The sequence below is a fragment of the Engystomops pustulosus genome, chromosome 8 (genome assembly GCF_040894005.1).
Source record: "Engystomops pustulosus chromosome 8, aEngPut4.maternal, whole genome shotgun sequence".
Taxonomy (NCBI): domain Eukaryota; kingdom Metazoa; phylum Chordata; class Amphibia; order Anura; family Leptodactylidae; genus Engystomops; species Engystomops pustulosus.
In genome coordinates, this window is record NC_092418.1 from 30,303,264 (window position 1) to 30,323,362 (window position 20,099).

General features: G+C 41.5%; 1 protein-coding gene across 1 annotated transcript; it reads left to right on the plus strand.

The window, feature by feature from the left end:
- Positions 1-1,262: 1,262 nt before the first annotated feature.
- Positions 1,263-19,905, plus strand: LOC140075038 (uromodulin-like). The gene is made up of 17 exons (XM_072120489.1): positions 1,263-1,395; positions 3,309-3,356; positions 4,022-4,177; positions 5,683-5,921; positions 6,053-6,175; positions 6,717-6,894; positions 8,996-9,127; positions 9,345-9,359; positions 10,818-11,624; positions 12,094-12,192; positions 12,939-13,141; positions 13,576-13,733; positions 16,759-17,004; positions 18,192-18,357; positions 18,525-18,600; positions 18,830-18,853; positions 19,251-19,905. The coding sequence occupies exons 1-17, from the start codon at positions 1,329-1,331 to the stop codon at positions 19,316-19,318; spliced, it is 2,805 nt and encodes a 934-aa protein (XP_071976590.1). The 5' UTR covers positions 1,263-1,328; the 3' UTR covers positions 19,319-19,905.
- The last annotated feature ends 194 nt before the right edge of the window (positions 19,906-20,099 follow it).

Genomic DNA, 20,099 nt, shown 5'->3' on the forward strand with positions numbered 1-20,099 from the left:
ATGAGAACTGTCAATCTGTGGAATAGCCTGCCTCAGGCGCTGGTCACAGCAGGGACAGCAGAGAGCTTCAAGAAGGGTCTAGATGTATTTTTACACCTAAATAACATTGATGGTTACCATATTTTCCGGATTATAAGGCGCACATAAAAACCTAGGATTTCCTTAGAAATCCAAAGTGCGCCTTATAGTCCGGTGCGCCCTATGTATGGAGGAGGGCAGCGGACCCTACTTACATAGGTCCCCGCTACCGGAGACCAGAGACAGCAGATCTCAAGCGGGAACTGCAGACCACGCGGCACGGACAACAGGCGCCATAGCGCGAACCAACTTCTGCCGCGTCGGTCTGAAGTTCCCGCTGGAGATCTGCTGTCTCCGGTAGCGGGGACCTATGTAAGTAGGGTCCGCTGCCCTCCTCCACCTGAACCGACCCCCTTCCCCGGAGACCGCTCACCTCTTGCCGGGTCGGTCTCCGCTCCGTTTTCCTGCCACGCCCCTGGACCTCCGCCACGCCCCCGGACCCTGCGCCCTATAGTCCGGTGCGCCTTATATATGGAATTATTCCCCTAAATCCCTTCCTCATCCAATCCCTTCCCTTCCTTGGTTGAACTTGATGGACAAGTGTCTTTTTTTCAACTGTATGAACTATGACTATGCTCTGAGACCTGCCCAGTATGGACGAGTTCCTATTCCTCCAGTACCCAGCGACCGTGACCCATATGAGTGCTAGGCTGCGCTCCGCCAGCCACTTAGGTACCTAAGGGATCCAGCTGTCCCCAGTATAAACTTTTCTAGATCTTGCCCAAATCCTTCAGGGCACCTCAGGATATACATATCATCACTTTTAGGATGTCCTGTCTCTTATTTTGCAGCATTTTTTTCACACCTGCCTAAACCTTTTGCACAGTACTGTAAGTAGTTGATATTGAATATACTCTACCTGTAACCTCACCCTCCTGAACAGGTGCCCGACCATAGTAGAGGTGCTGTAAACTAACCCCCTTTACCGCTCCTAGAAGTGTGAATATTTTCCCAACCATTAGTTAAGAATCCAGACAAATAACAAAAGTATAACATTTCAGAAAAAAATGTCACCTCATTGTGTGCTACCATTGTATTAATGCAAATAATATAGTGGTTTTACAGCAAAAACACATAATAATGGAACCAGCGCTGTAACACGATCACCCGCTGTCCGTGGGGTAGTGGTTATAATTATTTTAGGACCTACTTCCTCCATTCTCTGCTATATAAATGGGTTAAAAAACACAACTTAGCAAAAGACGCAATTAGATAGATTTCTTCTACTTGTATGGTGGTTACCAAACACTATGCATCAAGTCTTCCTCTTCCTCACCCTGGTGTCCATAGCATCAGCCTTTGGTGACTCCACCATCGGTAAGTACATAAACACTGAGATGTTGTATTGTCCTCTGTCTTCTATATCAGATCTTAGATGACCAGTTGTCCTGGCTGATGGAAACTTCTTAGTCTTCCATGCTGTAGATGTGGCAGCTCCTGCTATCTTCTGCAGAACCCCTGACCTGGTTCCATGGAACCCTGGATGAGAGATGTTCCTCTACGGGAGAACTCACATTGTTTCCATCATACAATTTTGCTAAATCACAAGATCGTGGCTTTTACTTGTTTAGGCTATTTAGGACATCACTAACCTGGTACAAATAATAGACTATCAATTACCAGCATTTGGAACCAAGGGTAGATGAAAGCGTTCTCCTCATGATTACACCAGATTATAGTATATACCAGTGATGGCGAACCTTTTGGAGACAGAGTGCCCAAGCTACAACCAAAATCTACTTGTAAGTCGCAAAGTGCCAACATGACAATTTAAGCAGTAACTTATTGATCCCTACTGTACCACAGGTTTTAATGGTATTGGTGTCCTGAGTTCACCAATACAATAGAAAGATGGAGAAATTTGGATTGTAGCTTCCCTCCAGGGTCCCCTGAAGAGGTAGAATCAGGGGACCCAGAGCAGGAGCTCAAATGACAATCCATCTCTATCCACACCTTCTCGCTCCTCCTGTAGTCCTGGCAGCCAAGGATGTTGCTTTAAAATTGTGCTGAGCATGGTGCGCCCTGGGCTGTTTTGGATCACAGGAGAAGGCCTTGAGTCCTAACTGGAAAACTCTGTGTTGGGGTAAAGGCCTGGGTGCCCACAGAAAGGGCTCCGAGTGCCACCTCTGGCACCCGTGCCATAGGTTCGCCACCACTGGTATATACTACAGTCTCTCAGGACTCGTATTGACCAGGGGCGGATTAAGACTGACCCTGGCTGTATGAATATTAAAGCCCCTACAAGTCTGCAATTTACTTTCTACTTATGATACGAGAATCAGCTTCTTGGGGAATGGAGGATGAATTCTTTCTACTGCATTAAATCGGCAGTTTCGGGACCTTTCGAGAACCTTCAAAGGTCCAGAAATGGCTCTTGTGTACATGTGTATTGACAGCAGGAACAGATGTATATTAATTCCATGAATGAAGGTCCTTCTTATTATAAAATTTGGTGGAAGGGTTGGGTGGTCATTGGCCCCATAGAATGCCTGGGTCCTGGGCTACCGCCCTAATCGCCCACGTTAAAATCCCCTACTGTTATAGACCAGATGCATAAGTTTATAGGAAGTTACTTCAAATATGGACCTTTGGCTGTAATGTCCTGTCCTGACACAGCACAGTATGACCACAGATCAAGTCTACCCCCATCTACTTATCTACCAGTGACCGTGAAAATGATGGTCTCCTGCATCCTCACCATAATGGAGCGATGGCATAGAAAGAACAGAACGGATGGTGGTCCTGCAGGATCACCACTTCATTCAGATACGTGTACAAGGACCCCCATTTATGTGATTGGCGTGGGATCCTCCACGATTTAAAATTGTCTACTTTCCAAAGTTTAACTAGTGCATCACCAACTATTCGGATGGGTTAAACTGTTCCTCAAAGTGTAATTTGATATAATTCTGACATATTTTGAGCGACAAAGTGATTTTTACTAGAATATTGCACACAGTTCTGTCTTTCTCAATGACTTTTCATTGTACTTTCATGACACATTATGATTATGTCCTAACAACCGTCCACCAACAGTCAGGAATCTCATAAATAGTAAAAACGAAATTCATAGGAATGAAGAACTTGGTGGTTTCCTTAAATCTGAATATTAATACTAATTTTCATTTTGTTGAAAGTGCTAGTATTTTTTTGTGTATTTTTCTAATGTATTCTTAATGCGCTTGAATTTTATTGACTTTTTTCTTACCAATTATATTTTATGTTAACAGGTCCTTCCTATGTAACCAGTCCCAACCCTCTGTGCAGCTACCCGACAAGTAACTCTTATTGATTTATGTTGAAGTGATACATATTTCTGTAGAAATAATCCAATAATTTGACTTTATTGATTTGTGGTATTCAAAGGGAACCTGTCACCAGGAGACCCATTTTTAGCACTCCCTCAGTCCCCACAGAGCATAGTACATACACTGCCAAAGTGTTTTTGTATAAAAAATAGGTTTTACAGAAAAAAAGATATGTTATATTGTACCTTTTAATGCCATGTGCTCTGTGACCAGGCAGTTGTCCTCTGGGAGAGGCTATAGAGGGGCGGGGGGCGTCGCTAAGCCAAGTGATGGGCGTTTTCATATATTTGAAAAAGACACACAGAGGAGCAGTTTCCCAAGGGTGGGGGTAACTGCTCCTTTATAGCCACTCCCAGGGGACCAATGGCCTAGTCACACAGCACATGGCATTGAAAGGTACAATATCTTTCTTCTTTTTATACAAAAACACTTTGGCAGTGTATGTACTATGCTCTATGAGGACTGGGGGAGTGCTAAAAATGGGTCTCCTGGTGACAGGTTCCCTTTAAGGAATCTTGGCATGAGGATTTAGACCACAGGCCTCCACTTGTTAAAGTCCTTCTTTATTCTAGGAGATTCGTGATTACACAATGTCTATTGTTCTCTCACCTAACGTTTTCTATTTAATCCACCAGCCTCCTCCTCCCTGACCTACCTGGTGGACACCACAGGTTCCATGGGTAACTACCTTTCCCAATTAAAGTTGGTGAATAGTTGGATACTTGATCGCGTTACAGCCAGATTCCCTTGTGGTGTCCGGCAATATACTATGGTGGAGTATAATGATCCAGGTACGTCTTCATTAGTCATGTGTAGAATTATATTTTACATTCAGGTATTATTAAGGTTTTTGAACATAACAAAGTATTAGATTGTCTGATGCATCGTAGATAAGGAGAGAGGTATAAGGTAGTGACCATTGCATAAGAACCAGGAAGAGGTGGAAATCAGATCACATTATCCATTCCTGGAAGTAGAAAAATGTAGTTGAGAGGAAAAGTGCTATGTAATATAATACGCAGGACTTATTGTAGAAGAATGGGCCTCATTCCATATCACAGGAACATGAGAAGAGCCTAGAAGGAATGCAGTAATGGTATTGATACTTTACAGGAGTTAAAGGGGTTGTCCCAATTCAACAAAGTAATGTTATTGTTTGTATCATAAAAAGTGCAATTTTTCAATATAATTTCTGTACCAATTCCTCATAATTTTTTTAGATCTCTGCTTGCTGTCCTTCTATAGAAAGCTTCATTGTTTACTACTGGAAAGAAATCTGACCATGGTCACACAGGTGCACAGCTCATTATATCACACATCTCTGATTACTATCTATGATACTAACGAGCCACGCACCTGTGTGACCATTTCTTTCGACTGGAAGTAAACATAGAAGCTTTCTATAGAAGGACAGCAAGCAGAGATCTAGGACACAGAGAGGAATTGATACGGAAAGTATATTGGAAAACTGTGTAACATTTTATCATAAAATCATGAACATTCATTTTCTGAAATGGAAATACCCTTTAACTTTGCCAGACCCTACTAGGGGGCATTGGATTTGTGGCCCATGGTGTCAGAAATAAGCCAAATCTCAATCCATGTGGTAGGGATCGAAGCATTGATGTGTTATAGTAGACAAACCTGAACAACAGAGAAGCCGTGACCCTTCTGATGGGTCTGAGAGAGTGGAGAGTGGAATAAATGTGTAGAAATGGGCGATACATTTTGGGGAATGGGGTGTGTGGAGGATCCCATCACAGAAAGAGAGTATAGGAAACCCTACTTATACAGGAGTCCGATCTCCTATAGCTGGATAGATACGGGCTTGAGACAAGGACCAAGTTGTAGAATCTAAGGCCATCTGGATCATTTAGTGCCATTTGGCGCCAGTTTAGTGCCACACAGGACAGAAACTTTTATTAAAGTTACTTCTAATGATGAGACAGGTTCCTGTGACAAAGTTATATATAAGCAGCTTACGCTCAGCCTCCCTGGCTATATACTTATGATATCTCGGTTTATTTAGGAGAAAATAAAAATATGAAATGTGAAAATCAAGTCTTTTTTTAACAATTTTTAACAAAATAAGCAGAATGTATAAAAAAAAACTGTATATACAGTTGGGATGGGGATGGAATGGTGGGAAGTTAGGATGGAAAGATCACAAAGTACTGGAATGGTTTTGCCCTCAATAGGAGCCAACAGCCCCAGATGTAGCATGCACATGACACAACAGAAGGCCCTGCCTTATATCTACTGCGGCATATAATGGTGATCATTCTTTCCTCCCCAGATGTTGGACCGGTTAGATACACACAGTCAAAACAAAATTTTGGTAACTATTTTAACACTCTATCAGCCAGCGGAGGTGGAGATTGTCCGGAGTTAACAATGAAAGGTCTTGAACTGGCCTTGATAAATTCTCCACCGAAGTCCTATATCTTGGTATTTACTGATGCATCGGCTGCGGATTATGGGAATACAACCTTGGTCAATAATGTCCGATCTCTCATAAATACTACAAAGTCACAGGTGAGTTTGCCACAAAAAATCATGTAGTCATCTAAGTCTCATCCCAAGATCAAACTTTTATCTCTACCTATTTTATTTGACACAAGAAATGGTCCTTTTTGTAATAACGAACAATGATATTTCTTCTTCAGGTCATCTTTCTGGTCACTGGATATTGCAATACGACAAACACTCCGGATTTTTCTATTTATCGGGATATTGCTGCTCTGAGCTTTGGCCATGTCTATCTATTTTCTATTTCAGATATAAATAAGGTGAGCAACAAATAATTTATTTGAAGAGCTCAATCCATTTTTTGTGCCATTTTTTTATGTTTCGGGAGTTCTGTACACGGAGAACATATTTACAGAAAGGTATTTCATTTTTTTTATATTTTTGTTGCTTTTATTCTTGGAGCTTGTTTTTTTGTGGAGCGAGATGTATTTGGTAATTTTTGTCAGATGGATACAGATGGAGCTTTACTGATCACTGTGCTGTCACTGTATGTCATAACTATTTACAACATGATAGAAAGCTACGATGTTGCTAGTTTGTGTCCTATCATCTGCTGTGAGGATGGGATTTGCAGGTTTAACATGGACCATAAAATCTATATGCCACCTGATATCTCCATAAGGAGATCCTATGTATCCTAAATCTTCAATAAAGAAAGGTACCTACCAAATTTGTTGTCACAATAATGATGTTGGTGGGAAGAACGTGTACGTGGTGGATTCTGTCAACCCTAGTCTATTGTAAAATAAAATAGATGCAGATCCTGGTGTATAATATAATATTTTTTTCCTTATTTCCTAGGTGTTTAATTATTTGGATTACACCCTTTCGATGCCATCCAACAGCTCAACCCAACTATTCTCTGGAGAATTCACAGCCCTGACCCATAATGAAAGCTTCTCCATCACAAAGAACTTCTCCTCCATGATGATCACCACCAGTGGGCTTGTTTATAGTGTGCAAGTATCAGGACCAAATTGTAAGTACAGACATTTTCCTATAGTTTATATTCTACTTAATTACTGGTATTCGGAAATTAATAAGAAACTTTCTAATATATTTTGTTAAAGAAAAATATTTCTCCATTCTATTTTCTGTGTATTTTAGTGTATCTGAAAGCAATTCCAAAGACCTTACAGAATATATAAATAAGCAGAAGAAGCTAAAGCTTAACGCCTTACCCTGACCAACTGACTAGTAGTGGTCATGAAACTGTTAGCATGAGCTGTACCTTAGTAGGGCCCAGAGACATTACTGTGCTTGAGGTCCTACATATGCCAATTCATTGCTTCCCTGCTTACACTGTGAAGTATCTTAGACTCTTCAGCTACCCAGCAACAACCATAATTGGACCAAAATAATGGATGTTTTGGGTTTATACATAGTAAATTCATATTAAGTATAAAAACCCCTTGGCATTCTCTCAATTATGAGGCAATATCCTGGAATAATTTCCCAACAGTCTTACAAAGGTTTTAAGGTTTTAATTGTTTCCTTCCATCCTTCTATCCTCCCTCTCTCCCTTCCCAAATCATCTCAATTGGACTATAGTGAAACCATTGTGGAAGCCTTGTCACCAGACACAGAACTCATCTTCTTGGTCATGTAGACCGTACATAGCCTGCTTGTGTGTTTATGGTCATTGTCCTGTCCATAGGAGATGGTCTGTGGATGTAAAATTCTGAGGTAGCATGTAAGTTTTCGCATAGACAACTCCTCCTCCATTCTTCAAGAAGGGAACCAAGGAGTTTCATGAACGTGCGGCATTTGCAACCAAAAAGTTTTAATCTCAACACACACCAAAGTTTTTACCAGCCTGTTTTCCATTCCTTGTGTTACTTAGATCATGAGATTCTTGGCTTCTTCTTGTAAATTCGCAGTTGTGGCTTCTTTGCAGATGAATGACCATAAAGGTCCTGGAGGTCTCCTCTGAACAGTTGAGATCTCATAATTTCTTTTTAAAGAAACCTGTAAAAGAACCTTTAAATCTTTTAAAAGAAAAATGTCAGGGTTAATTGGGACACTAAACCACCTATAGGCCCTTATGGACCTGTAGTCTAGTGTCCCAAATAAACTTTATACTTGCCACATCGGACATACATCTAGGTAAGTATAAATGTTTTTGGGTTTTTTTATTCTCCCCACATACAGCCCTGACAGCCTGTCGGCCTGAGAGGTCTTCTTTAAGTCTAAGTTTAAGCTCCAATCTTGATCTTATGTCTCTGGCAGTAGTGGATTATAATAGAGGCAGATTAAGCAGTAGCCTGGGGCCAAAGTGTTCTAGGAGGCCCACGGCCACCCAATCCACCCACCAAATTTAATATGAGAAAGACCTTCACCCATGAAATCCTTGTGTTTATGTTCTCAGAACACATGTACACAAGATCCATTTTAGGACTTTTGAAGGTCCTCTAAAGGTCCTGAAACTGCATATTGAAAGCAGACAGAAGCTTGATCCTAGTACAATATTTAGGAAGTGAATTCCAGACTCATAGGGGCCATAATATTCATACAGCTCAGGGCCATGTGGCAGTCTTAATCCACTCCTGGTCCCTGTGGTTGTCCTTGTGAGAACCTGTTTCATCCTCCTGTGTGATGGTTTTCATGATTGTATTTGAGGACACCTTCAATGTTTCTGAAGTTTTTTTTTGTAAATAATAATGTACTGTCATTTCGTTTTTCAAATTTCACAAACTAACAGCGGTCAAACCTGTTTGTTTAAAAATAATTGCAGGTGGCTACCTCTTGGAGCCGACTGACAGAATGACAAGAGTGTGCAAAGCCATTATCGAAACAAACGGGGACTCACTTATAGAACCAAGGGCAGGGGCGTGACTTGAGAGGGTCAAGGGGGCCATATGGTGCACATTTCCTATATGAGAAGACTAGTACAATAAACAATACATTATAATTGGAGGGCCAGGACACATTTTGCACTGGAGCCCGACAGTTTCAAGTTTCACCATTATTCGGGCATATAAAACATATCTTAGTCTTGTTTTATTATTTTCTTTGTTCTACATTTTATCCCTTTTATTGATGTACTGACACTAACTTTGCCCTTTTTTTATGCTGTGCAGTGGTCTCTATGGACAAGCTGGTACTAGAGGTCTGGGGCTTTGTGCTTTTGATTAAAAGACCCACTAGAGGAAATTGGGCCTTAAATGTCACCGCTGGAGGTATCCACTCTGTCAGAGTGGAAGGATTAACAGGTACATACATCAAGAACATAATGTAGGCTAAATTTTTTCTTAAAGGAGACAGGCCAGACATAGTATTTTTGTTCTACTGAACTACTGACCCATTCTCCTTATTTTAGAAGTCATAAAAAGTACTAATACTATATAAGCAAATTTAGTCACCATAACATCATGTCTTTTAGTTTACTTTATATTTTCTAATTCAATTCCTTTTTTTGTTTCTTTTCAGCTTTCAACACAACCTGTGAGTATACTATACCATATAAACGTATTCATTTCACAATGTACTGTATATTCATTTTGTAGATAGATTCTTTATAGTAATGAAAAAAGAGACCATTCCATAGACTCTACTGATCATGACAGTACTTTAGAGATCATGTGGAGACCTGTGTAGCAATACAGCTGCATAGTTCTCTCTTTCCCCTCCGTGCACTCATAGTTATAATCAGTACAGGAAAAAAATGAAGTTTATAACCAGGCAATGCAGGAGAATGGAGAGGTAAGTAGCCACTTTTAAAAAATATGCTAAAAGTGGGCCAGGGGCATCACCAGAGGCCCTCCAGCCTCTTATGGCAGGGGCTAATACATGATGACTGGAGCACTTCTTACACACCACCTGTTTGATCTGCTCTGCCAGTGCCTCTCCCATACCGATACGACTGCTCCTCTAATACAAAGTCTTGCACCTACACAGTTGTTCTGTAGCTCTGATGGCTTCACTGTGCACCCATCTTCTCTTAATAAATCACCAAAGCCACCGGAGCTGCAGAGCTACTGCACTGCACAGAGGCTGATCTTTGAATGAGAGAAACAGTGAAGTTAGAACAGAGAAGGCAGAGCAGATCTAGCGTGGGGCATGTTAGATGTGCTTTTGGACATGTAATATCCCCACCCTGCAGACTAAGCTTGAAAGGGCTATGGTGACACCCATGGAGCACTTTGCATATTTTACACAAAGATTCTTTTTTACAAAAAAGGGTCCATAAAAGGGATTATAAGACCACATCCAACATCATGGAAATTCTTAAATAAACTAAAATTAACACAATGACTGCCCAAAGCGACACTATATACATTAGCATTCAACCATCTTCTGCCCTATACCACCAGGTATATTGACATTTAATCCTTCACTGCTCTAGACAACTATGTATCCTTACAGTAACCACTCCACAGATCATGCACACCATGGCCCCTAATTGTCCTTGTACTGTCAAGTTCTGCCACTGTTCACACAACCTCGGGTTCTCAAATTACTAATAAAATCCACAAAGTGAGTTCAAAGAAATCACACCAAGATAAAGTGTGGTATAATATCTCAATCTCTGTAGATGCAAGGCTAGGCAGATGTGCGATGCTTTATTTGCGTCACAAAGGATTATACATAGCTTTCAGTGGGGCAGGACCTGGGCTTGGTTACTTAAAGATAAAAAGGTAATATCCATAGTTCATTGGTTAGTAAATTATAACATAGGCTTCGCAGAAACAAAGGCTCTGTTTTCTTTGGAGTGGGTAGTATCGTAAATCAGTCAAGGGAGCCTCACATTCCTCTCTGCACATCAGTGTGTTATCTCACTGTTATAAGTCTTCAACCACAGTTGAGCATCCTCTTAGTTTCAGCACTTAGCAAGTATATAAAAATAAAAGCATTTTCATTAAACATATAACAATAATTCACAGTACTTTTTGTCATCTACAGCCAGCTGCTCCAAGTGTCACGTCAATGCTACCTGTGAAGACTATTACGGATCTTTGCAGTGTTTGTGTAAATCTGGCTTCATTGGAGATGGTATCGATTGTACAGATATTGATGAATGTGCCTATTCCTGGACCAATAACTGCTCTGTTGGAGTATGCAGTAATAACATAGGTTCCTACACCTGTAAATGTCCAAGTGGCTTCTACAGCCCTACTCCATACTCATGTGTAGACATCAATGAGTGCTTGAACTCCAGCCTTAGCCGATGCCACCCATTAGCCACTTGTTTAAACACCAATGGGAACTATTCCTGTTCCTGTCCCTATGGATATTTTGGTGATGGGTTCAATTGTGAAGTAAATGACTGTTCACGAGGAGTGTGTGCCGCGGGAAAGGAGTGTGTGAAGACCTCTGGCTCCTATCTCTGTTTGGACCCATGCTCCAGCTACATTGCTCTCAACGAATCCTGGAGAAGCAGCCTTAATTATGTCCCCTCCAGTTATGCCATTTATAGTGACTACAAATGTGACAATTACTTAAATGGTTGGTATCGCTTCATTGGCAGTGGAGGTGTTCGTATGCCAGAGAGTTGCATTTCCTCTTTCTACTGTGGTACACACGCCCCAATGTGGCTGAATGGTGTCCACCCAACAACTAGTGACGGCATTGTAAACCGCACCGCCTGTGCCACCTGGAGTGGGAGCTGCTGTCTGTGGTCATCAAATATCCAGATTAAAGCTTGTCCAGGTGGATACCATGTCTATAAAATCTATGGCACACCAGCTTGTACCTTGGCCTATTGTACCGGTGAGTAACAAATATTCTAGTCTTCTGTGTTGTGGCTTTAATGTGTCTGCGCCTTGTTCTATTTCTACCTTATACAGTAGATAAGAAGAAGCTGGTAAGGCTGGGCAAGTCTTTGCAAGTAGCTAGAGATTCTGGATTTGTGGCTAGGGCTATCTTGTCAATGAAAGTTTAACATGTTCAGCATGTCCTAATCAATGATTTTGGGGTCCAGCAATATGTATTATGTCACAGACATCCTGATTGTACCCCTTGTTTTTTCAACTTCAAGGTGGTCGTAGACCTCATACCCTTCCAATCTAAAAAACCAATTGGAATGGGCAACATCATATCATAGGCATAGATGTAAAGGTTAGGCTGTGAAATGACTCTTATAGTTGCATGGAGTTTTTTTTTCTCAATTTGTGTTATTTCTATGTGTATGTTCTTTCCAATATGTCAACTTCTTGAAAGACTTTTGTATCATTCTCAGACCCAAACACAAATAATGCGACTTGTGAAGCTGACGAAGAGTGGAAACTGGGCAGCCAAGGCTATGGATGTTATTGCAAGAGTCAATATACAGTGTCCTGTAAGTTTAGTAACTGCAAATGTATGTTATAGTGAGGGTCCACGATGGGAACGTCAGATAGGACAATGTACTTTCTATCTATGTCGGTCAACCAAAACTAAAACACTCATTCCTATAATGTCTGGAGGGATCATGTCCATTTTAAAATATGTACATAAAAATAATTCCCTCATGTAGGAGGTTAGCAGCAAATCCAGTGAGATTCCTACAAGTAAATGCACTGAGCACTGCATAGTGTATACATACAGCATCTATATAGTGAATAGCCTGGTGGCTTTTATCACGTGGTGGAGCACTGAGCATGGAATAAATAGTAGAAACCAGCAGTGAAAAAGTTACATGAAGTGTACAGTTTGTGCTGTGTCAGAAGGGAAGTTAAAAGCTTCCCTTCCGTGAAGATAGTGTTAGAAAGCAGAGGATGGACGTAGAAGTAAAATATGATACAGTATCGGGTGCAGCAACAGGTAAAGAAAGCTTTCCAAGACCACAGCTGTGATGGAGGATAGGTAAGGATCAGGTGAACTCTTGCACCACAATATTCTTTGCAGGAGACTTCTGTATCCACAGATCTGCACAGACACACAGCTCTCCTGCTAGATAACCCCCGTTCCTCCATAGTGAGAAGGAAACAGCAGCTCCTACTGTCAGTGAAACTTTCCTGTATCTTTTGTGTAAATAACTTACTGACTCAATGTACTTGTACAGCAATATGAAATTTTGACATTAGATTTATACTTTATTTATAGCCTTGGCAGACATGCGTCCAGAGCTGACCTGCGGAACCAATGAGATGAAGGCTTCATTCCACAAATGTCAAGCCAAAGCTCTCAACTTTGATCTAAACAGTTTCAAGAGCAACGCCTGCTTCCAATTCCAGGATGACCGATTCACAAACACATTCTCCATCCTGTCCCGTCTTGAAGCTGGTAACTGTGGTCTCCAGTCATATGTGAGTTAATCCCTGCCTATTATTGGAATTCTCAGATGCAGGGTCGGCTCCAGGTTTCAGTAGGCCTCTGGGCGACAGAACCTCAGTTGGCTCCTGGGCGACAATGGGTCCCTTTGCAGTGAACTCATGTGGCGGGATTAAAAATTAAAAAACTAAAACAGTCACCTGTTCTCTAGTTTATCACAGCAAACAGCCCCATGGTTATTTTATACAAGCCACCCCCACCCCCTATGGATTCATTAGATACAGCCTCTTCCACCTGGGTTCATTATATACTGCCTTATGTGGCCCCCCTCCAGCAGTTCTGGGCCCCAGGACCTTGCCCCAGTATATCCAGTGCTGGCGCTGGGGCTGCTCAGATGCAATGTTTTACATTAACTTTTAACAATTAATAATTTTCTGATTATTGTGCTTTTTGTTTATTTGTGAAACAGCAAAATTCAACTCACGTCACATATGTCAGCAAACTTTTCATTACAAGTGAAGCATCTGGAATTATCACGAGAAACGAATCTCTGACCGTGAGCATGTCATGTTCGTACCCCCTGGACATGCAGATCACCTTAAGCCAAGCGCTGATGGCCATCGTCAAGTAGGTCACATCTCATAAACTGAGTCCTAATGTGTCTGGCTATGTGTTGGGTTTGGTACATGAGCTGTACTGAAAATAATAGGGCTGTGTTGCAATCAGGATCGGACTGACCCACCTATGTGCCGGTGAAAGCACCGTAGGGCCTCGACACCTGCCAACTCTTTTTTTTTCGTTCGGACTTCAAGCCTGTGCCCGAGTAGAAAGCAATGATAAAGCAGAGAGCTATGAGCTCCACATCATCATTGTACCTCCTGCTGCTATGTGCAGCAGGTCGGCAGGCGCTACTTAACGACGTCATCGCCTATTATACATAGCAGCAGGGGAGAAGAGGAGCTGCTGGGGAACGTGGAAAGGTGAGTGTGTGGTGGTTGTTTTTTTTAACTATGCATGTTAAACAGAGGGAGATAGAAGGGGCCACAAAAATGGGAAAAAAATGAGAGGAGGCCAACAAGATGGGGGGGGGGGCACAATGAGAGGTGGAGTTTAGAGTGGGTCAGAAAAAGAGGGGGGATGCGAGATAGAGATACCAGGGGTCTCACAATAAGAGGGTGAGATACAATGCGATAACATTAAGAGGGGGAGATGAGCGGCTGCAAAATGAGGGGGGATAAAAGGGGATCCACAATAAGAGATGTAGAAATTTTTATCTGGGGCTCAAACTCCCCATTGCAAGGTGACTTTCAAATTAACTCTTTTATGGAGAGAACAAACTCAAGACACAGACACGGTCTTCAGCTGCACTCAAATCACACTGTTTATATCAAAACCCTCATGTATATAAAAACAGAAAAAGCTGCATTGGGGGGGGGTGGGCGTGACAAGGAGATAGAATACTGCAATGCTATTGGCCATAATGAATTTACCAGGACATTCTCTGAAAAGGTTAACTATTTATTCTCAAAGGCCTTCTTTATACTAATTTCTCTGAGAAGAAGACTCGGGAGAGTCAAAACAGGAGATAAGCTGGTGCTAGAACCAAAATATATAACAATAGTGAAGGACAGACTGGCTTCTCATTAAATGTCAAGGGAATTAGCTGGCAGGTGAGCAAACAGGTTACATAAAAATGAAGTTTGAATCATGACCTTAGCTGGACAGTGCTTGACCCCCGGCATGACCCCCGGCTAATACTTAAAATGGCCGCTTTTTGGTTCTGTTGCTCCAAGATGGCCGCTGTAGAGGAATATATCATTAACATTGTCCATAATTAGAGGGTACAGAAGAGAAGGGCCACAAAGAGAGAGGCAAATGAGAGGGGGCCCACAATTTTCCAGTGAGACCCGGGTATAGGCCGAGCTAGCCAATTTTAACACAAAAAACTGGGAAAATGTATTAACTAGAGTATAAGCTTAGTATATAGTCTGCCATCTTATGCCCCAGTATATAGCCAGAAGCCTCCTATCCCCAGTATATAGACAGCCAGCTCATGCCCCCAGTATACAGCCCTTTAACCCTCAGTCTGTAGCCTGCAACCCCTGCGCCGCAGTATAGAGCTAGCAGCCCCTGCCCTCAGTATATAGCCTCTAGCTCCTGCCTTCAGCATATAGCCTGCAGCCCATGCCCCCCAGTATGTAGCCCTGTCGGTGGGTGTCTACACATTTTGATTTTTTTATAGCTTCTTTCTCCACTTACTTTGCTACTCAAGCCCTCTTCCTTCCCGGTGAAATGAGTTTCACTGTGGAATCTCTTCTGAATTCCCTCTTGCTAACTCACTGAGGGGTCAGATTATGTAGAAGCTCTATTGAGTGGGGAGGAGTATACAGACCTGAGTGAAGTTGGCCCCCCCACCTTGTTCAAATCAAACAAAATTGGTGTCAAACGTTTGTGCTACGTTTGTGCTGGTTTGTGCAGCCGAAATTTTCGTTTGTGCCGCTATAGTTTTTAAGATTTTAATGAAAGTTTCCAGAGGTCATTAGAGGTCAACCAGCCCCCCCACATTGCCCAAATCAAACAAAACTGGGACCGAACAATTCTGCTTCGTTTGTGCTGGTTTGTGCTTCTCAAATTTTTGTTTGTGCTGCTTTTGTTTTGAATATATGAACAAAAAATTAAAGTTCAAAAGGTCAACCAGCCCCCCCACATTAACCGAATCAAACAAAACTGGTGTCAAACGTTAGTGCTACATTTGTGCTGGTTTGTGCAGCAAAAATTTTTGTTTGTGCCGCTATCATTTTTAATATATTCATACTTTTTTGCAGAGGTCATCAGAGTTCATTTCTTCCAAAGTACAATGTGTTTGCTAGCTCCCCCTGGTGATCAAGCCAGGGAAGTGTCACTAGCTTGTTCATCCTAAACACCTTAAACACCTGAACATACCGTAAAAATTATAGCGGCACAAACGAAAATTTTTGCTGCACAAACCAGCACAAACGTAGCACTAACATTTGACACCAGTTTTGTTTGATTCGGTTAATGTGGGGGGGCTGGTTGAACTTTTGAACTTAAATTTTTTGTTCATATATTCAAAACAGAAGCAGCACAAACAAAAATTTGAGCAGCACAAACCAGCACAAACGAAGCAGAATTGTTCGGTCCCAGTTTTGTTTGATTTGGGCAATGTGGGGGGGCTGGTTGACCTCTGATGACCTCTGGAAACTTTCATTAAAATCTTAAAAACTATAGCGGCACAAACGAAAATTTATGCTGCACAAACCAGCACAAACGTAGCACAAACGTTTGACACCAATTTTGTTTGATTTGAACAAGGTGGGGGGGCCAACTTCACTCAGGTAGTATACAGGAGTCACAGCAGCTAGGTCTCCAACCACCATCGCTGAAATTACTGCAAATTACAGATATCTTCTGATATGTCACCTCTGCAAAACACATTGTGGACTGTAGTATGAGGTAACCTATACATCCCGCCACTAGAGGGAGCTCATTACATATTGAACTCAATTGCACACTAAACAGTTAGCTCCCTCTAGTGGTGGCATCAATCCACTTGTATTTTATCTATCATATCTACTTGTAAGATGGTTATTCAGAGCATTAATCTTTTAATGGATGATATTTTTGCTTGCAGGTCTGTAGTTGTCAGTGTTGGAGGAACTGGACAGTTCACGGTGTCCATGGCTCTTTTTACTGACAGTAGCTATAAGTATCCGTATACTGGATCACAAGTTTTACTGTCAGTCAAGGATACTCTGTACATTGGCGCCTACATCCAGGGTGGAGACAACTCCACATTTGTCGTATTGATGAAGAACTGCTACGCCACTCCATCCTCAGACCCAAATGATCCTGTGAAACATTACATTATCAAGGACAGGTACAGTACCCCAAATAAAATTTGTTTAGTTCCACCTCATGTGTACGTATGATAAAACAATATTCCTACGATATGGTTACTAAAAAGTAAAAAGAAACTGTTCGTTCACAATTTTTTTAGTTTTGTTTTGTGACATTTTTTCTAAAAAAATCTCAGATAAATCCTGCAGTTTTTTCAGATTTGGAAGTAGAGATGTAGAGAATGGTAACGCCCAGTTGTCAAATTATTCAGCATTCCCAGGAGGAATAGCAAACTAATGATAATGTGTAGCGTTATAAGAAAATACAGGCAGTCCCCAGGTTACTTACAAGATAGGTTCCATAGGTTTGTTCTTAAGTTGAATTTGTTGAATTTTTTTATAATTGTAGATCCAGACAAAATTTTTTTTGCCCCAGTGACAATTGGAGTTTAAATTTTTTTTGCTGTAATGGAACCAAGAATGAACAATAAGCATAACAAAGCTTCATTACAGACTCCTTACAGCTGAACATTGCAGTCTGGGACTATAGTAACATCCAGAGACTTCACCAGAGGTCACAGTGGGCAGAGGGGTCCGTCTGTAACTAGGGGTCATCTGTAAGTCTGGTGTCCTTAAATAGGGGACTGCCTGTATGCTCTAGAATGACTGCATTTACTATAGTAGACACATAAGGAGATCTGACGGGTTCTCTGTAAGGGTGGTGACACACCTGGTGTTTTTAGGCCGTTTTTAGTTAGTGTGTTTTCAGATCGTATAAAACGCATGCGTTTTTGACAGGTTTGACCAATTATCGTAATTAAAATTGGTCAAAAACGCATTGTTTTTTTTTCCGTTCTGAAAACGCTCTACTAAAAATAGCTTAAAAACGCCATGTGTGTCACCACCCTTAGTGTAAAACCCCATTTAAAGGGGGTGTATAAAGTTTTACAGGATGGGGATAAATGTATGATTGGTGGTCCTGACTGCTGTGACCCACTGCAATCCTAAAAATGGAAGTCACCACAACCCCTTGGGTATAGGCCAACACGTTAGCTGATGTAAAAGTCTCATAGAAGTCCTGATGGCATGGAGCGTCCAGGGTGGACTCCAAGTCCGATTTTTTTGTCCTGACTGCTGATCTCTAGTCCCGCAGATTAGGGATAAATGATAAATCTGTATAAGTGTTAGGGACAGATCACATATGATTCATCTTCTTTCCTTCTTGTAGCTGTCCCAATAAACAAGACTCGTCCATCTCGGTGCCTCAGAATGGAGTGTCCAGGGAAGGACGTCTGCAGGTGCAGATGTTTAAGTTTGTGGGCGACGCTTATGACTCCGTCTACCTCCATTGTGCTCTGGGTCTCTGCAATACCGTGACTGGAAGCTGTGTGCCGGTGGGTGGACCCTCATGTAATGTGAAAGGGATTGGCCACTTTACCTCATGTTTTTTGTTATAACAAATAATATCCTGCCCCCCACACATGAGGTAAAGTGGCCAACCCCTTTAAGTTCATATATGTAAGTTATGGATGCACATTGATCATAATCCCTTTCTTTTTAGACATGTTCTGGAGGCCGCAGTGCTGGAGTGGATGTGGAGACCCGGGATGTAACACTTGGACCCATAGTCCGTACAGGTAATACATCCGGAATATCTCATAGGTTTACGTATAGGAGTGAGGTGACGATGGTATAAATCTTACACATATCACCTGGGACTGAGCTGCAGTACCGCACACAACCTGTGGACAGGAGGGGCAGCCATGTTTTTCTAATATGGGACAATTCTGCTAAAGAAACAGAACTACGAGAACAATACATACAACATTAACTTGACTAAAATCCATGTTTTTTTTCTATTTCCAGCTGTATCGTCTCATGTCCCGATAAGTAAGTATATATATTTTCCCCTTATAGGCCTATAGCATACTTACTATGTATTAGGAGGGAGATTTATCATCAAGTTTCTGAGCTAAAACTGTTCTAGTTGCCCATGGAAACCAATCAGAGGTCAGCTTTCATTTTATAAACAGATGAGGGAAAATGAAAGATGAGCTCTAATTGGTTGCCATGGGCATCTACAACAGTTCTGCTCTAGGAAACTTATGATAAATCTCCCCCCTAGATCTCTATGGTTCTCTAGGTCTCCTAGAACCATAGAACATATAGACACAGCGCCCCACACAGGTAGATGCAGGTCACAATATGGGTCTGTATAGTATGTACTGGATTATGGGGCCTCATCTATACAAAATATACAAAGTGTGATTTTATTTCTCCGTTTTAGGTGCTTCGGCCTCCTCCATTATTTACATCCCGGCCCTGCTGCTGATGGTGTTCTCCATGTTCCTATAGGGTCCGTTACTAGGAAGATGTGTTATTACAATCATGTAATGTAATAAACGTTGCGTTTTCATATTTGATCCATATGATACAGTTGGAGAAAATTCTACTCCTCCAAAGGGTAACCATCTGCACCCAAAGGGCCCTTGTTTATTATGTCACGTTCATTGCATCAATGCCAGGCCTTAAAACTCATTTCTGAGGTCAGGGATTTGCCGAAATGAATGTAACATCATCAGGCGAGGAGGGTTAAATATATAATTTAGTGATGGGTCGTTCGCGACCGAGCCGGCATAAAGAACCAGCTCTTTTCAGTGAAAGATAAGTGCCGGCTCTTGCCCCCTTTTAGCATTGACTACGCCCCTGAATGGAGACTCCCTATATAATATATTTAATAAGGGAGCTGGACTGCCCCTCACAAATACAATTTTCTCCTATTTTCACCTCAGGTTCTACCTCTTCAGTGGATTTTCAGTGTAATATGAGTTTCCATCACCTCAGAATGATTGTATGTAGATGACTTATGAGCCGCTCCTGTTACTCATTATATATATAATAACCTGACGAGTACTTAATAAACAGGATTTGCTTTTTTTTTCCACCATTTTCTTTTTTATAGCAAATTTGGGGCGTGCACATATGCACCTTTTCTAGATGCATATGAACCCCTCATGTCGGTGAGGATTTTGTCTCAATTCCCAAAGTAATTTGACATAAACATTTGACATAATCATTTGGTATCACCGAATATTAAAGTGCACACAACCCCCGTTCCCCCCACAAACATACAATG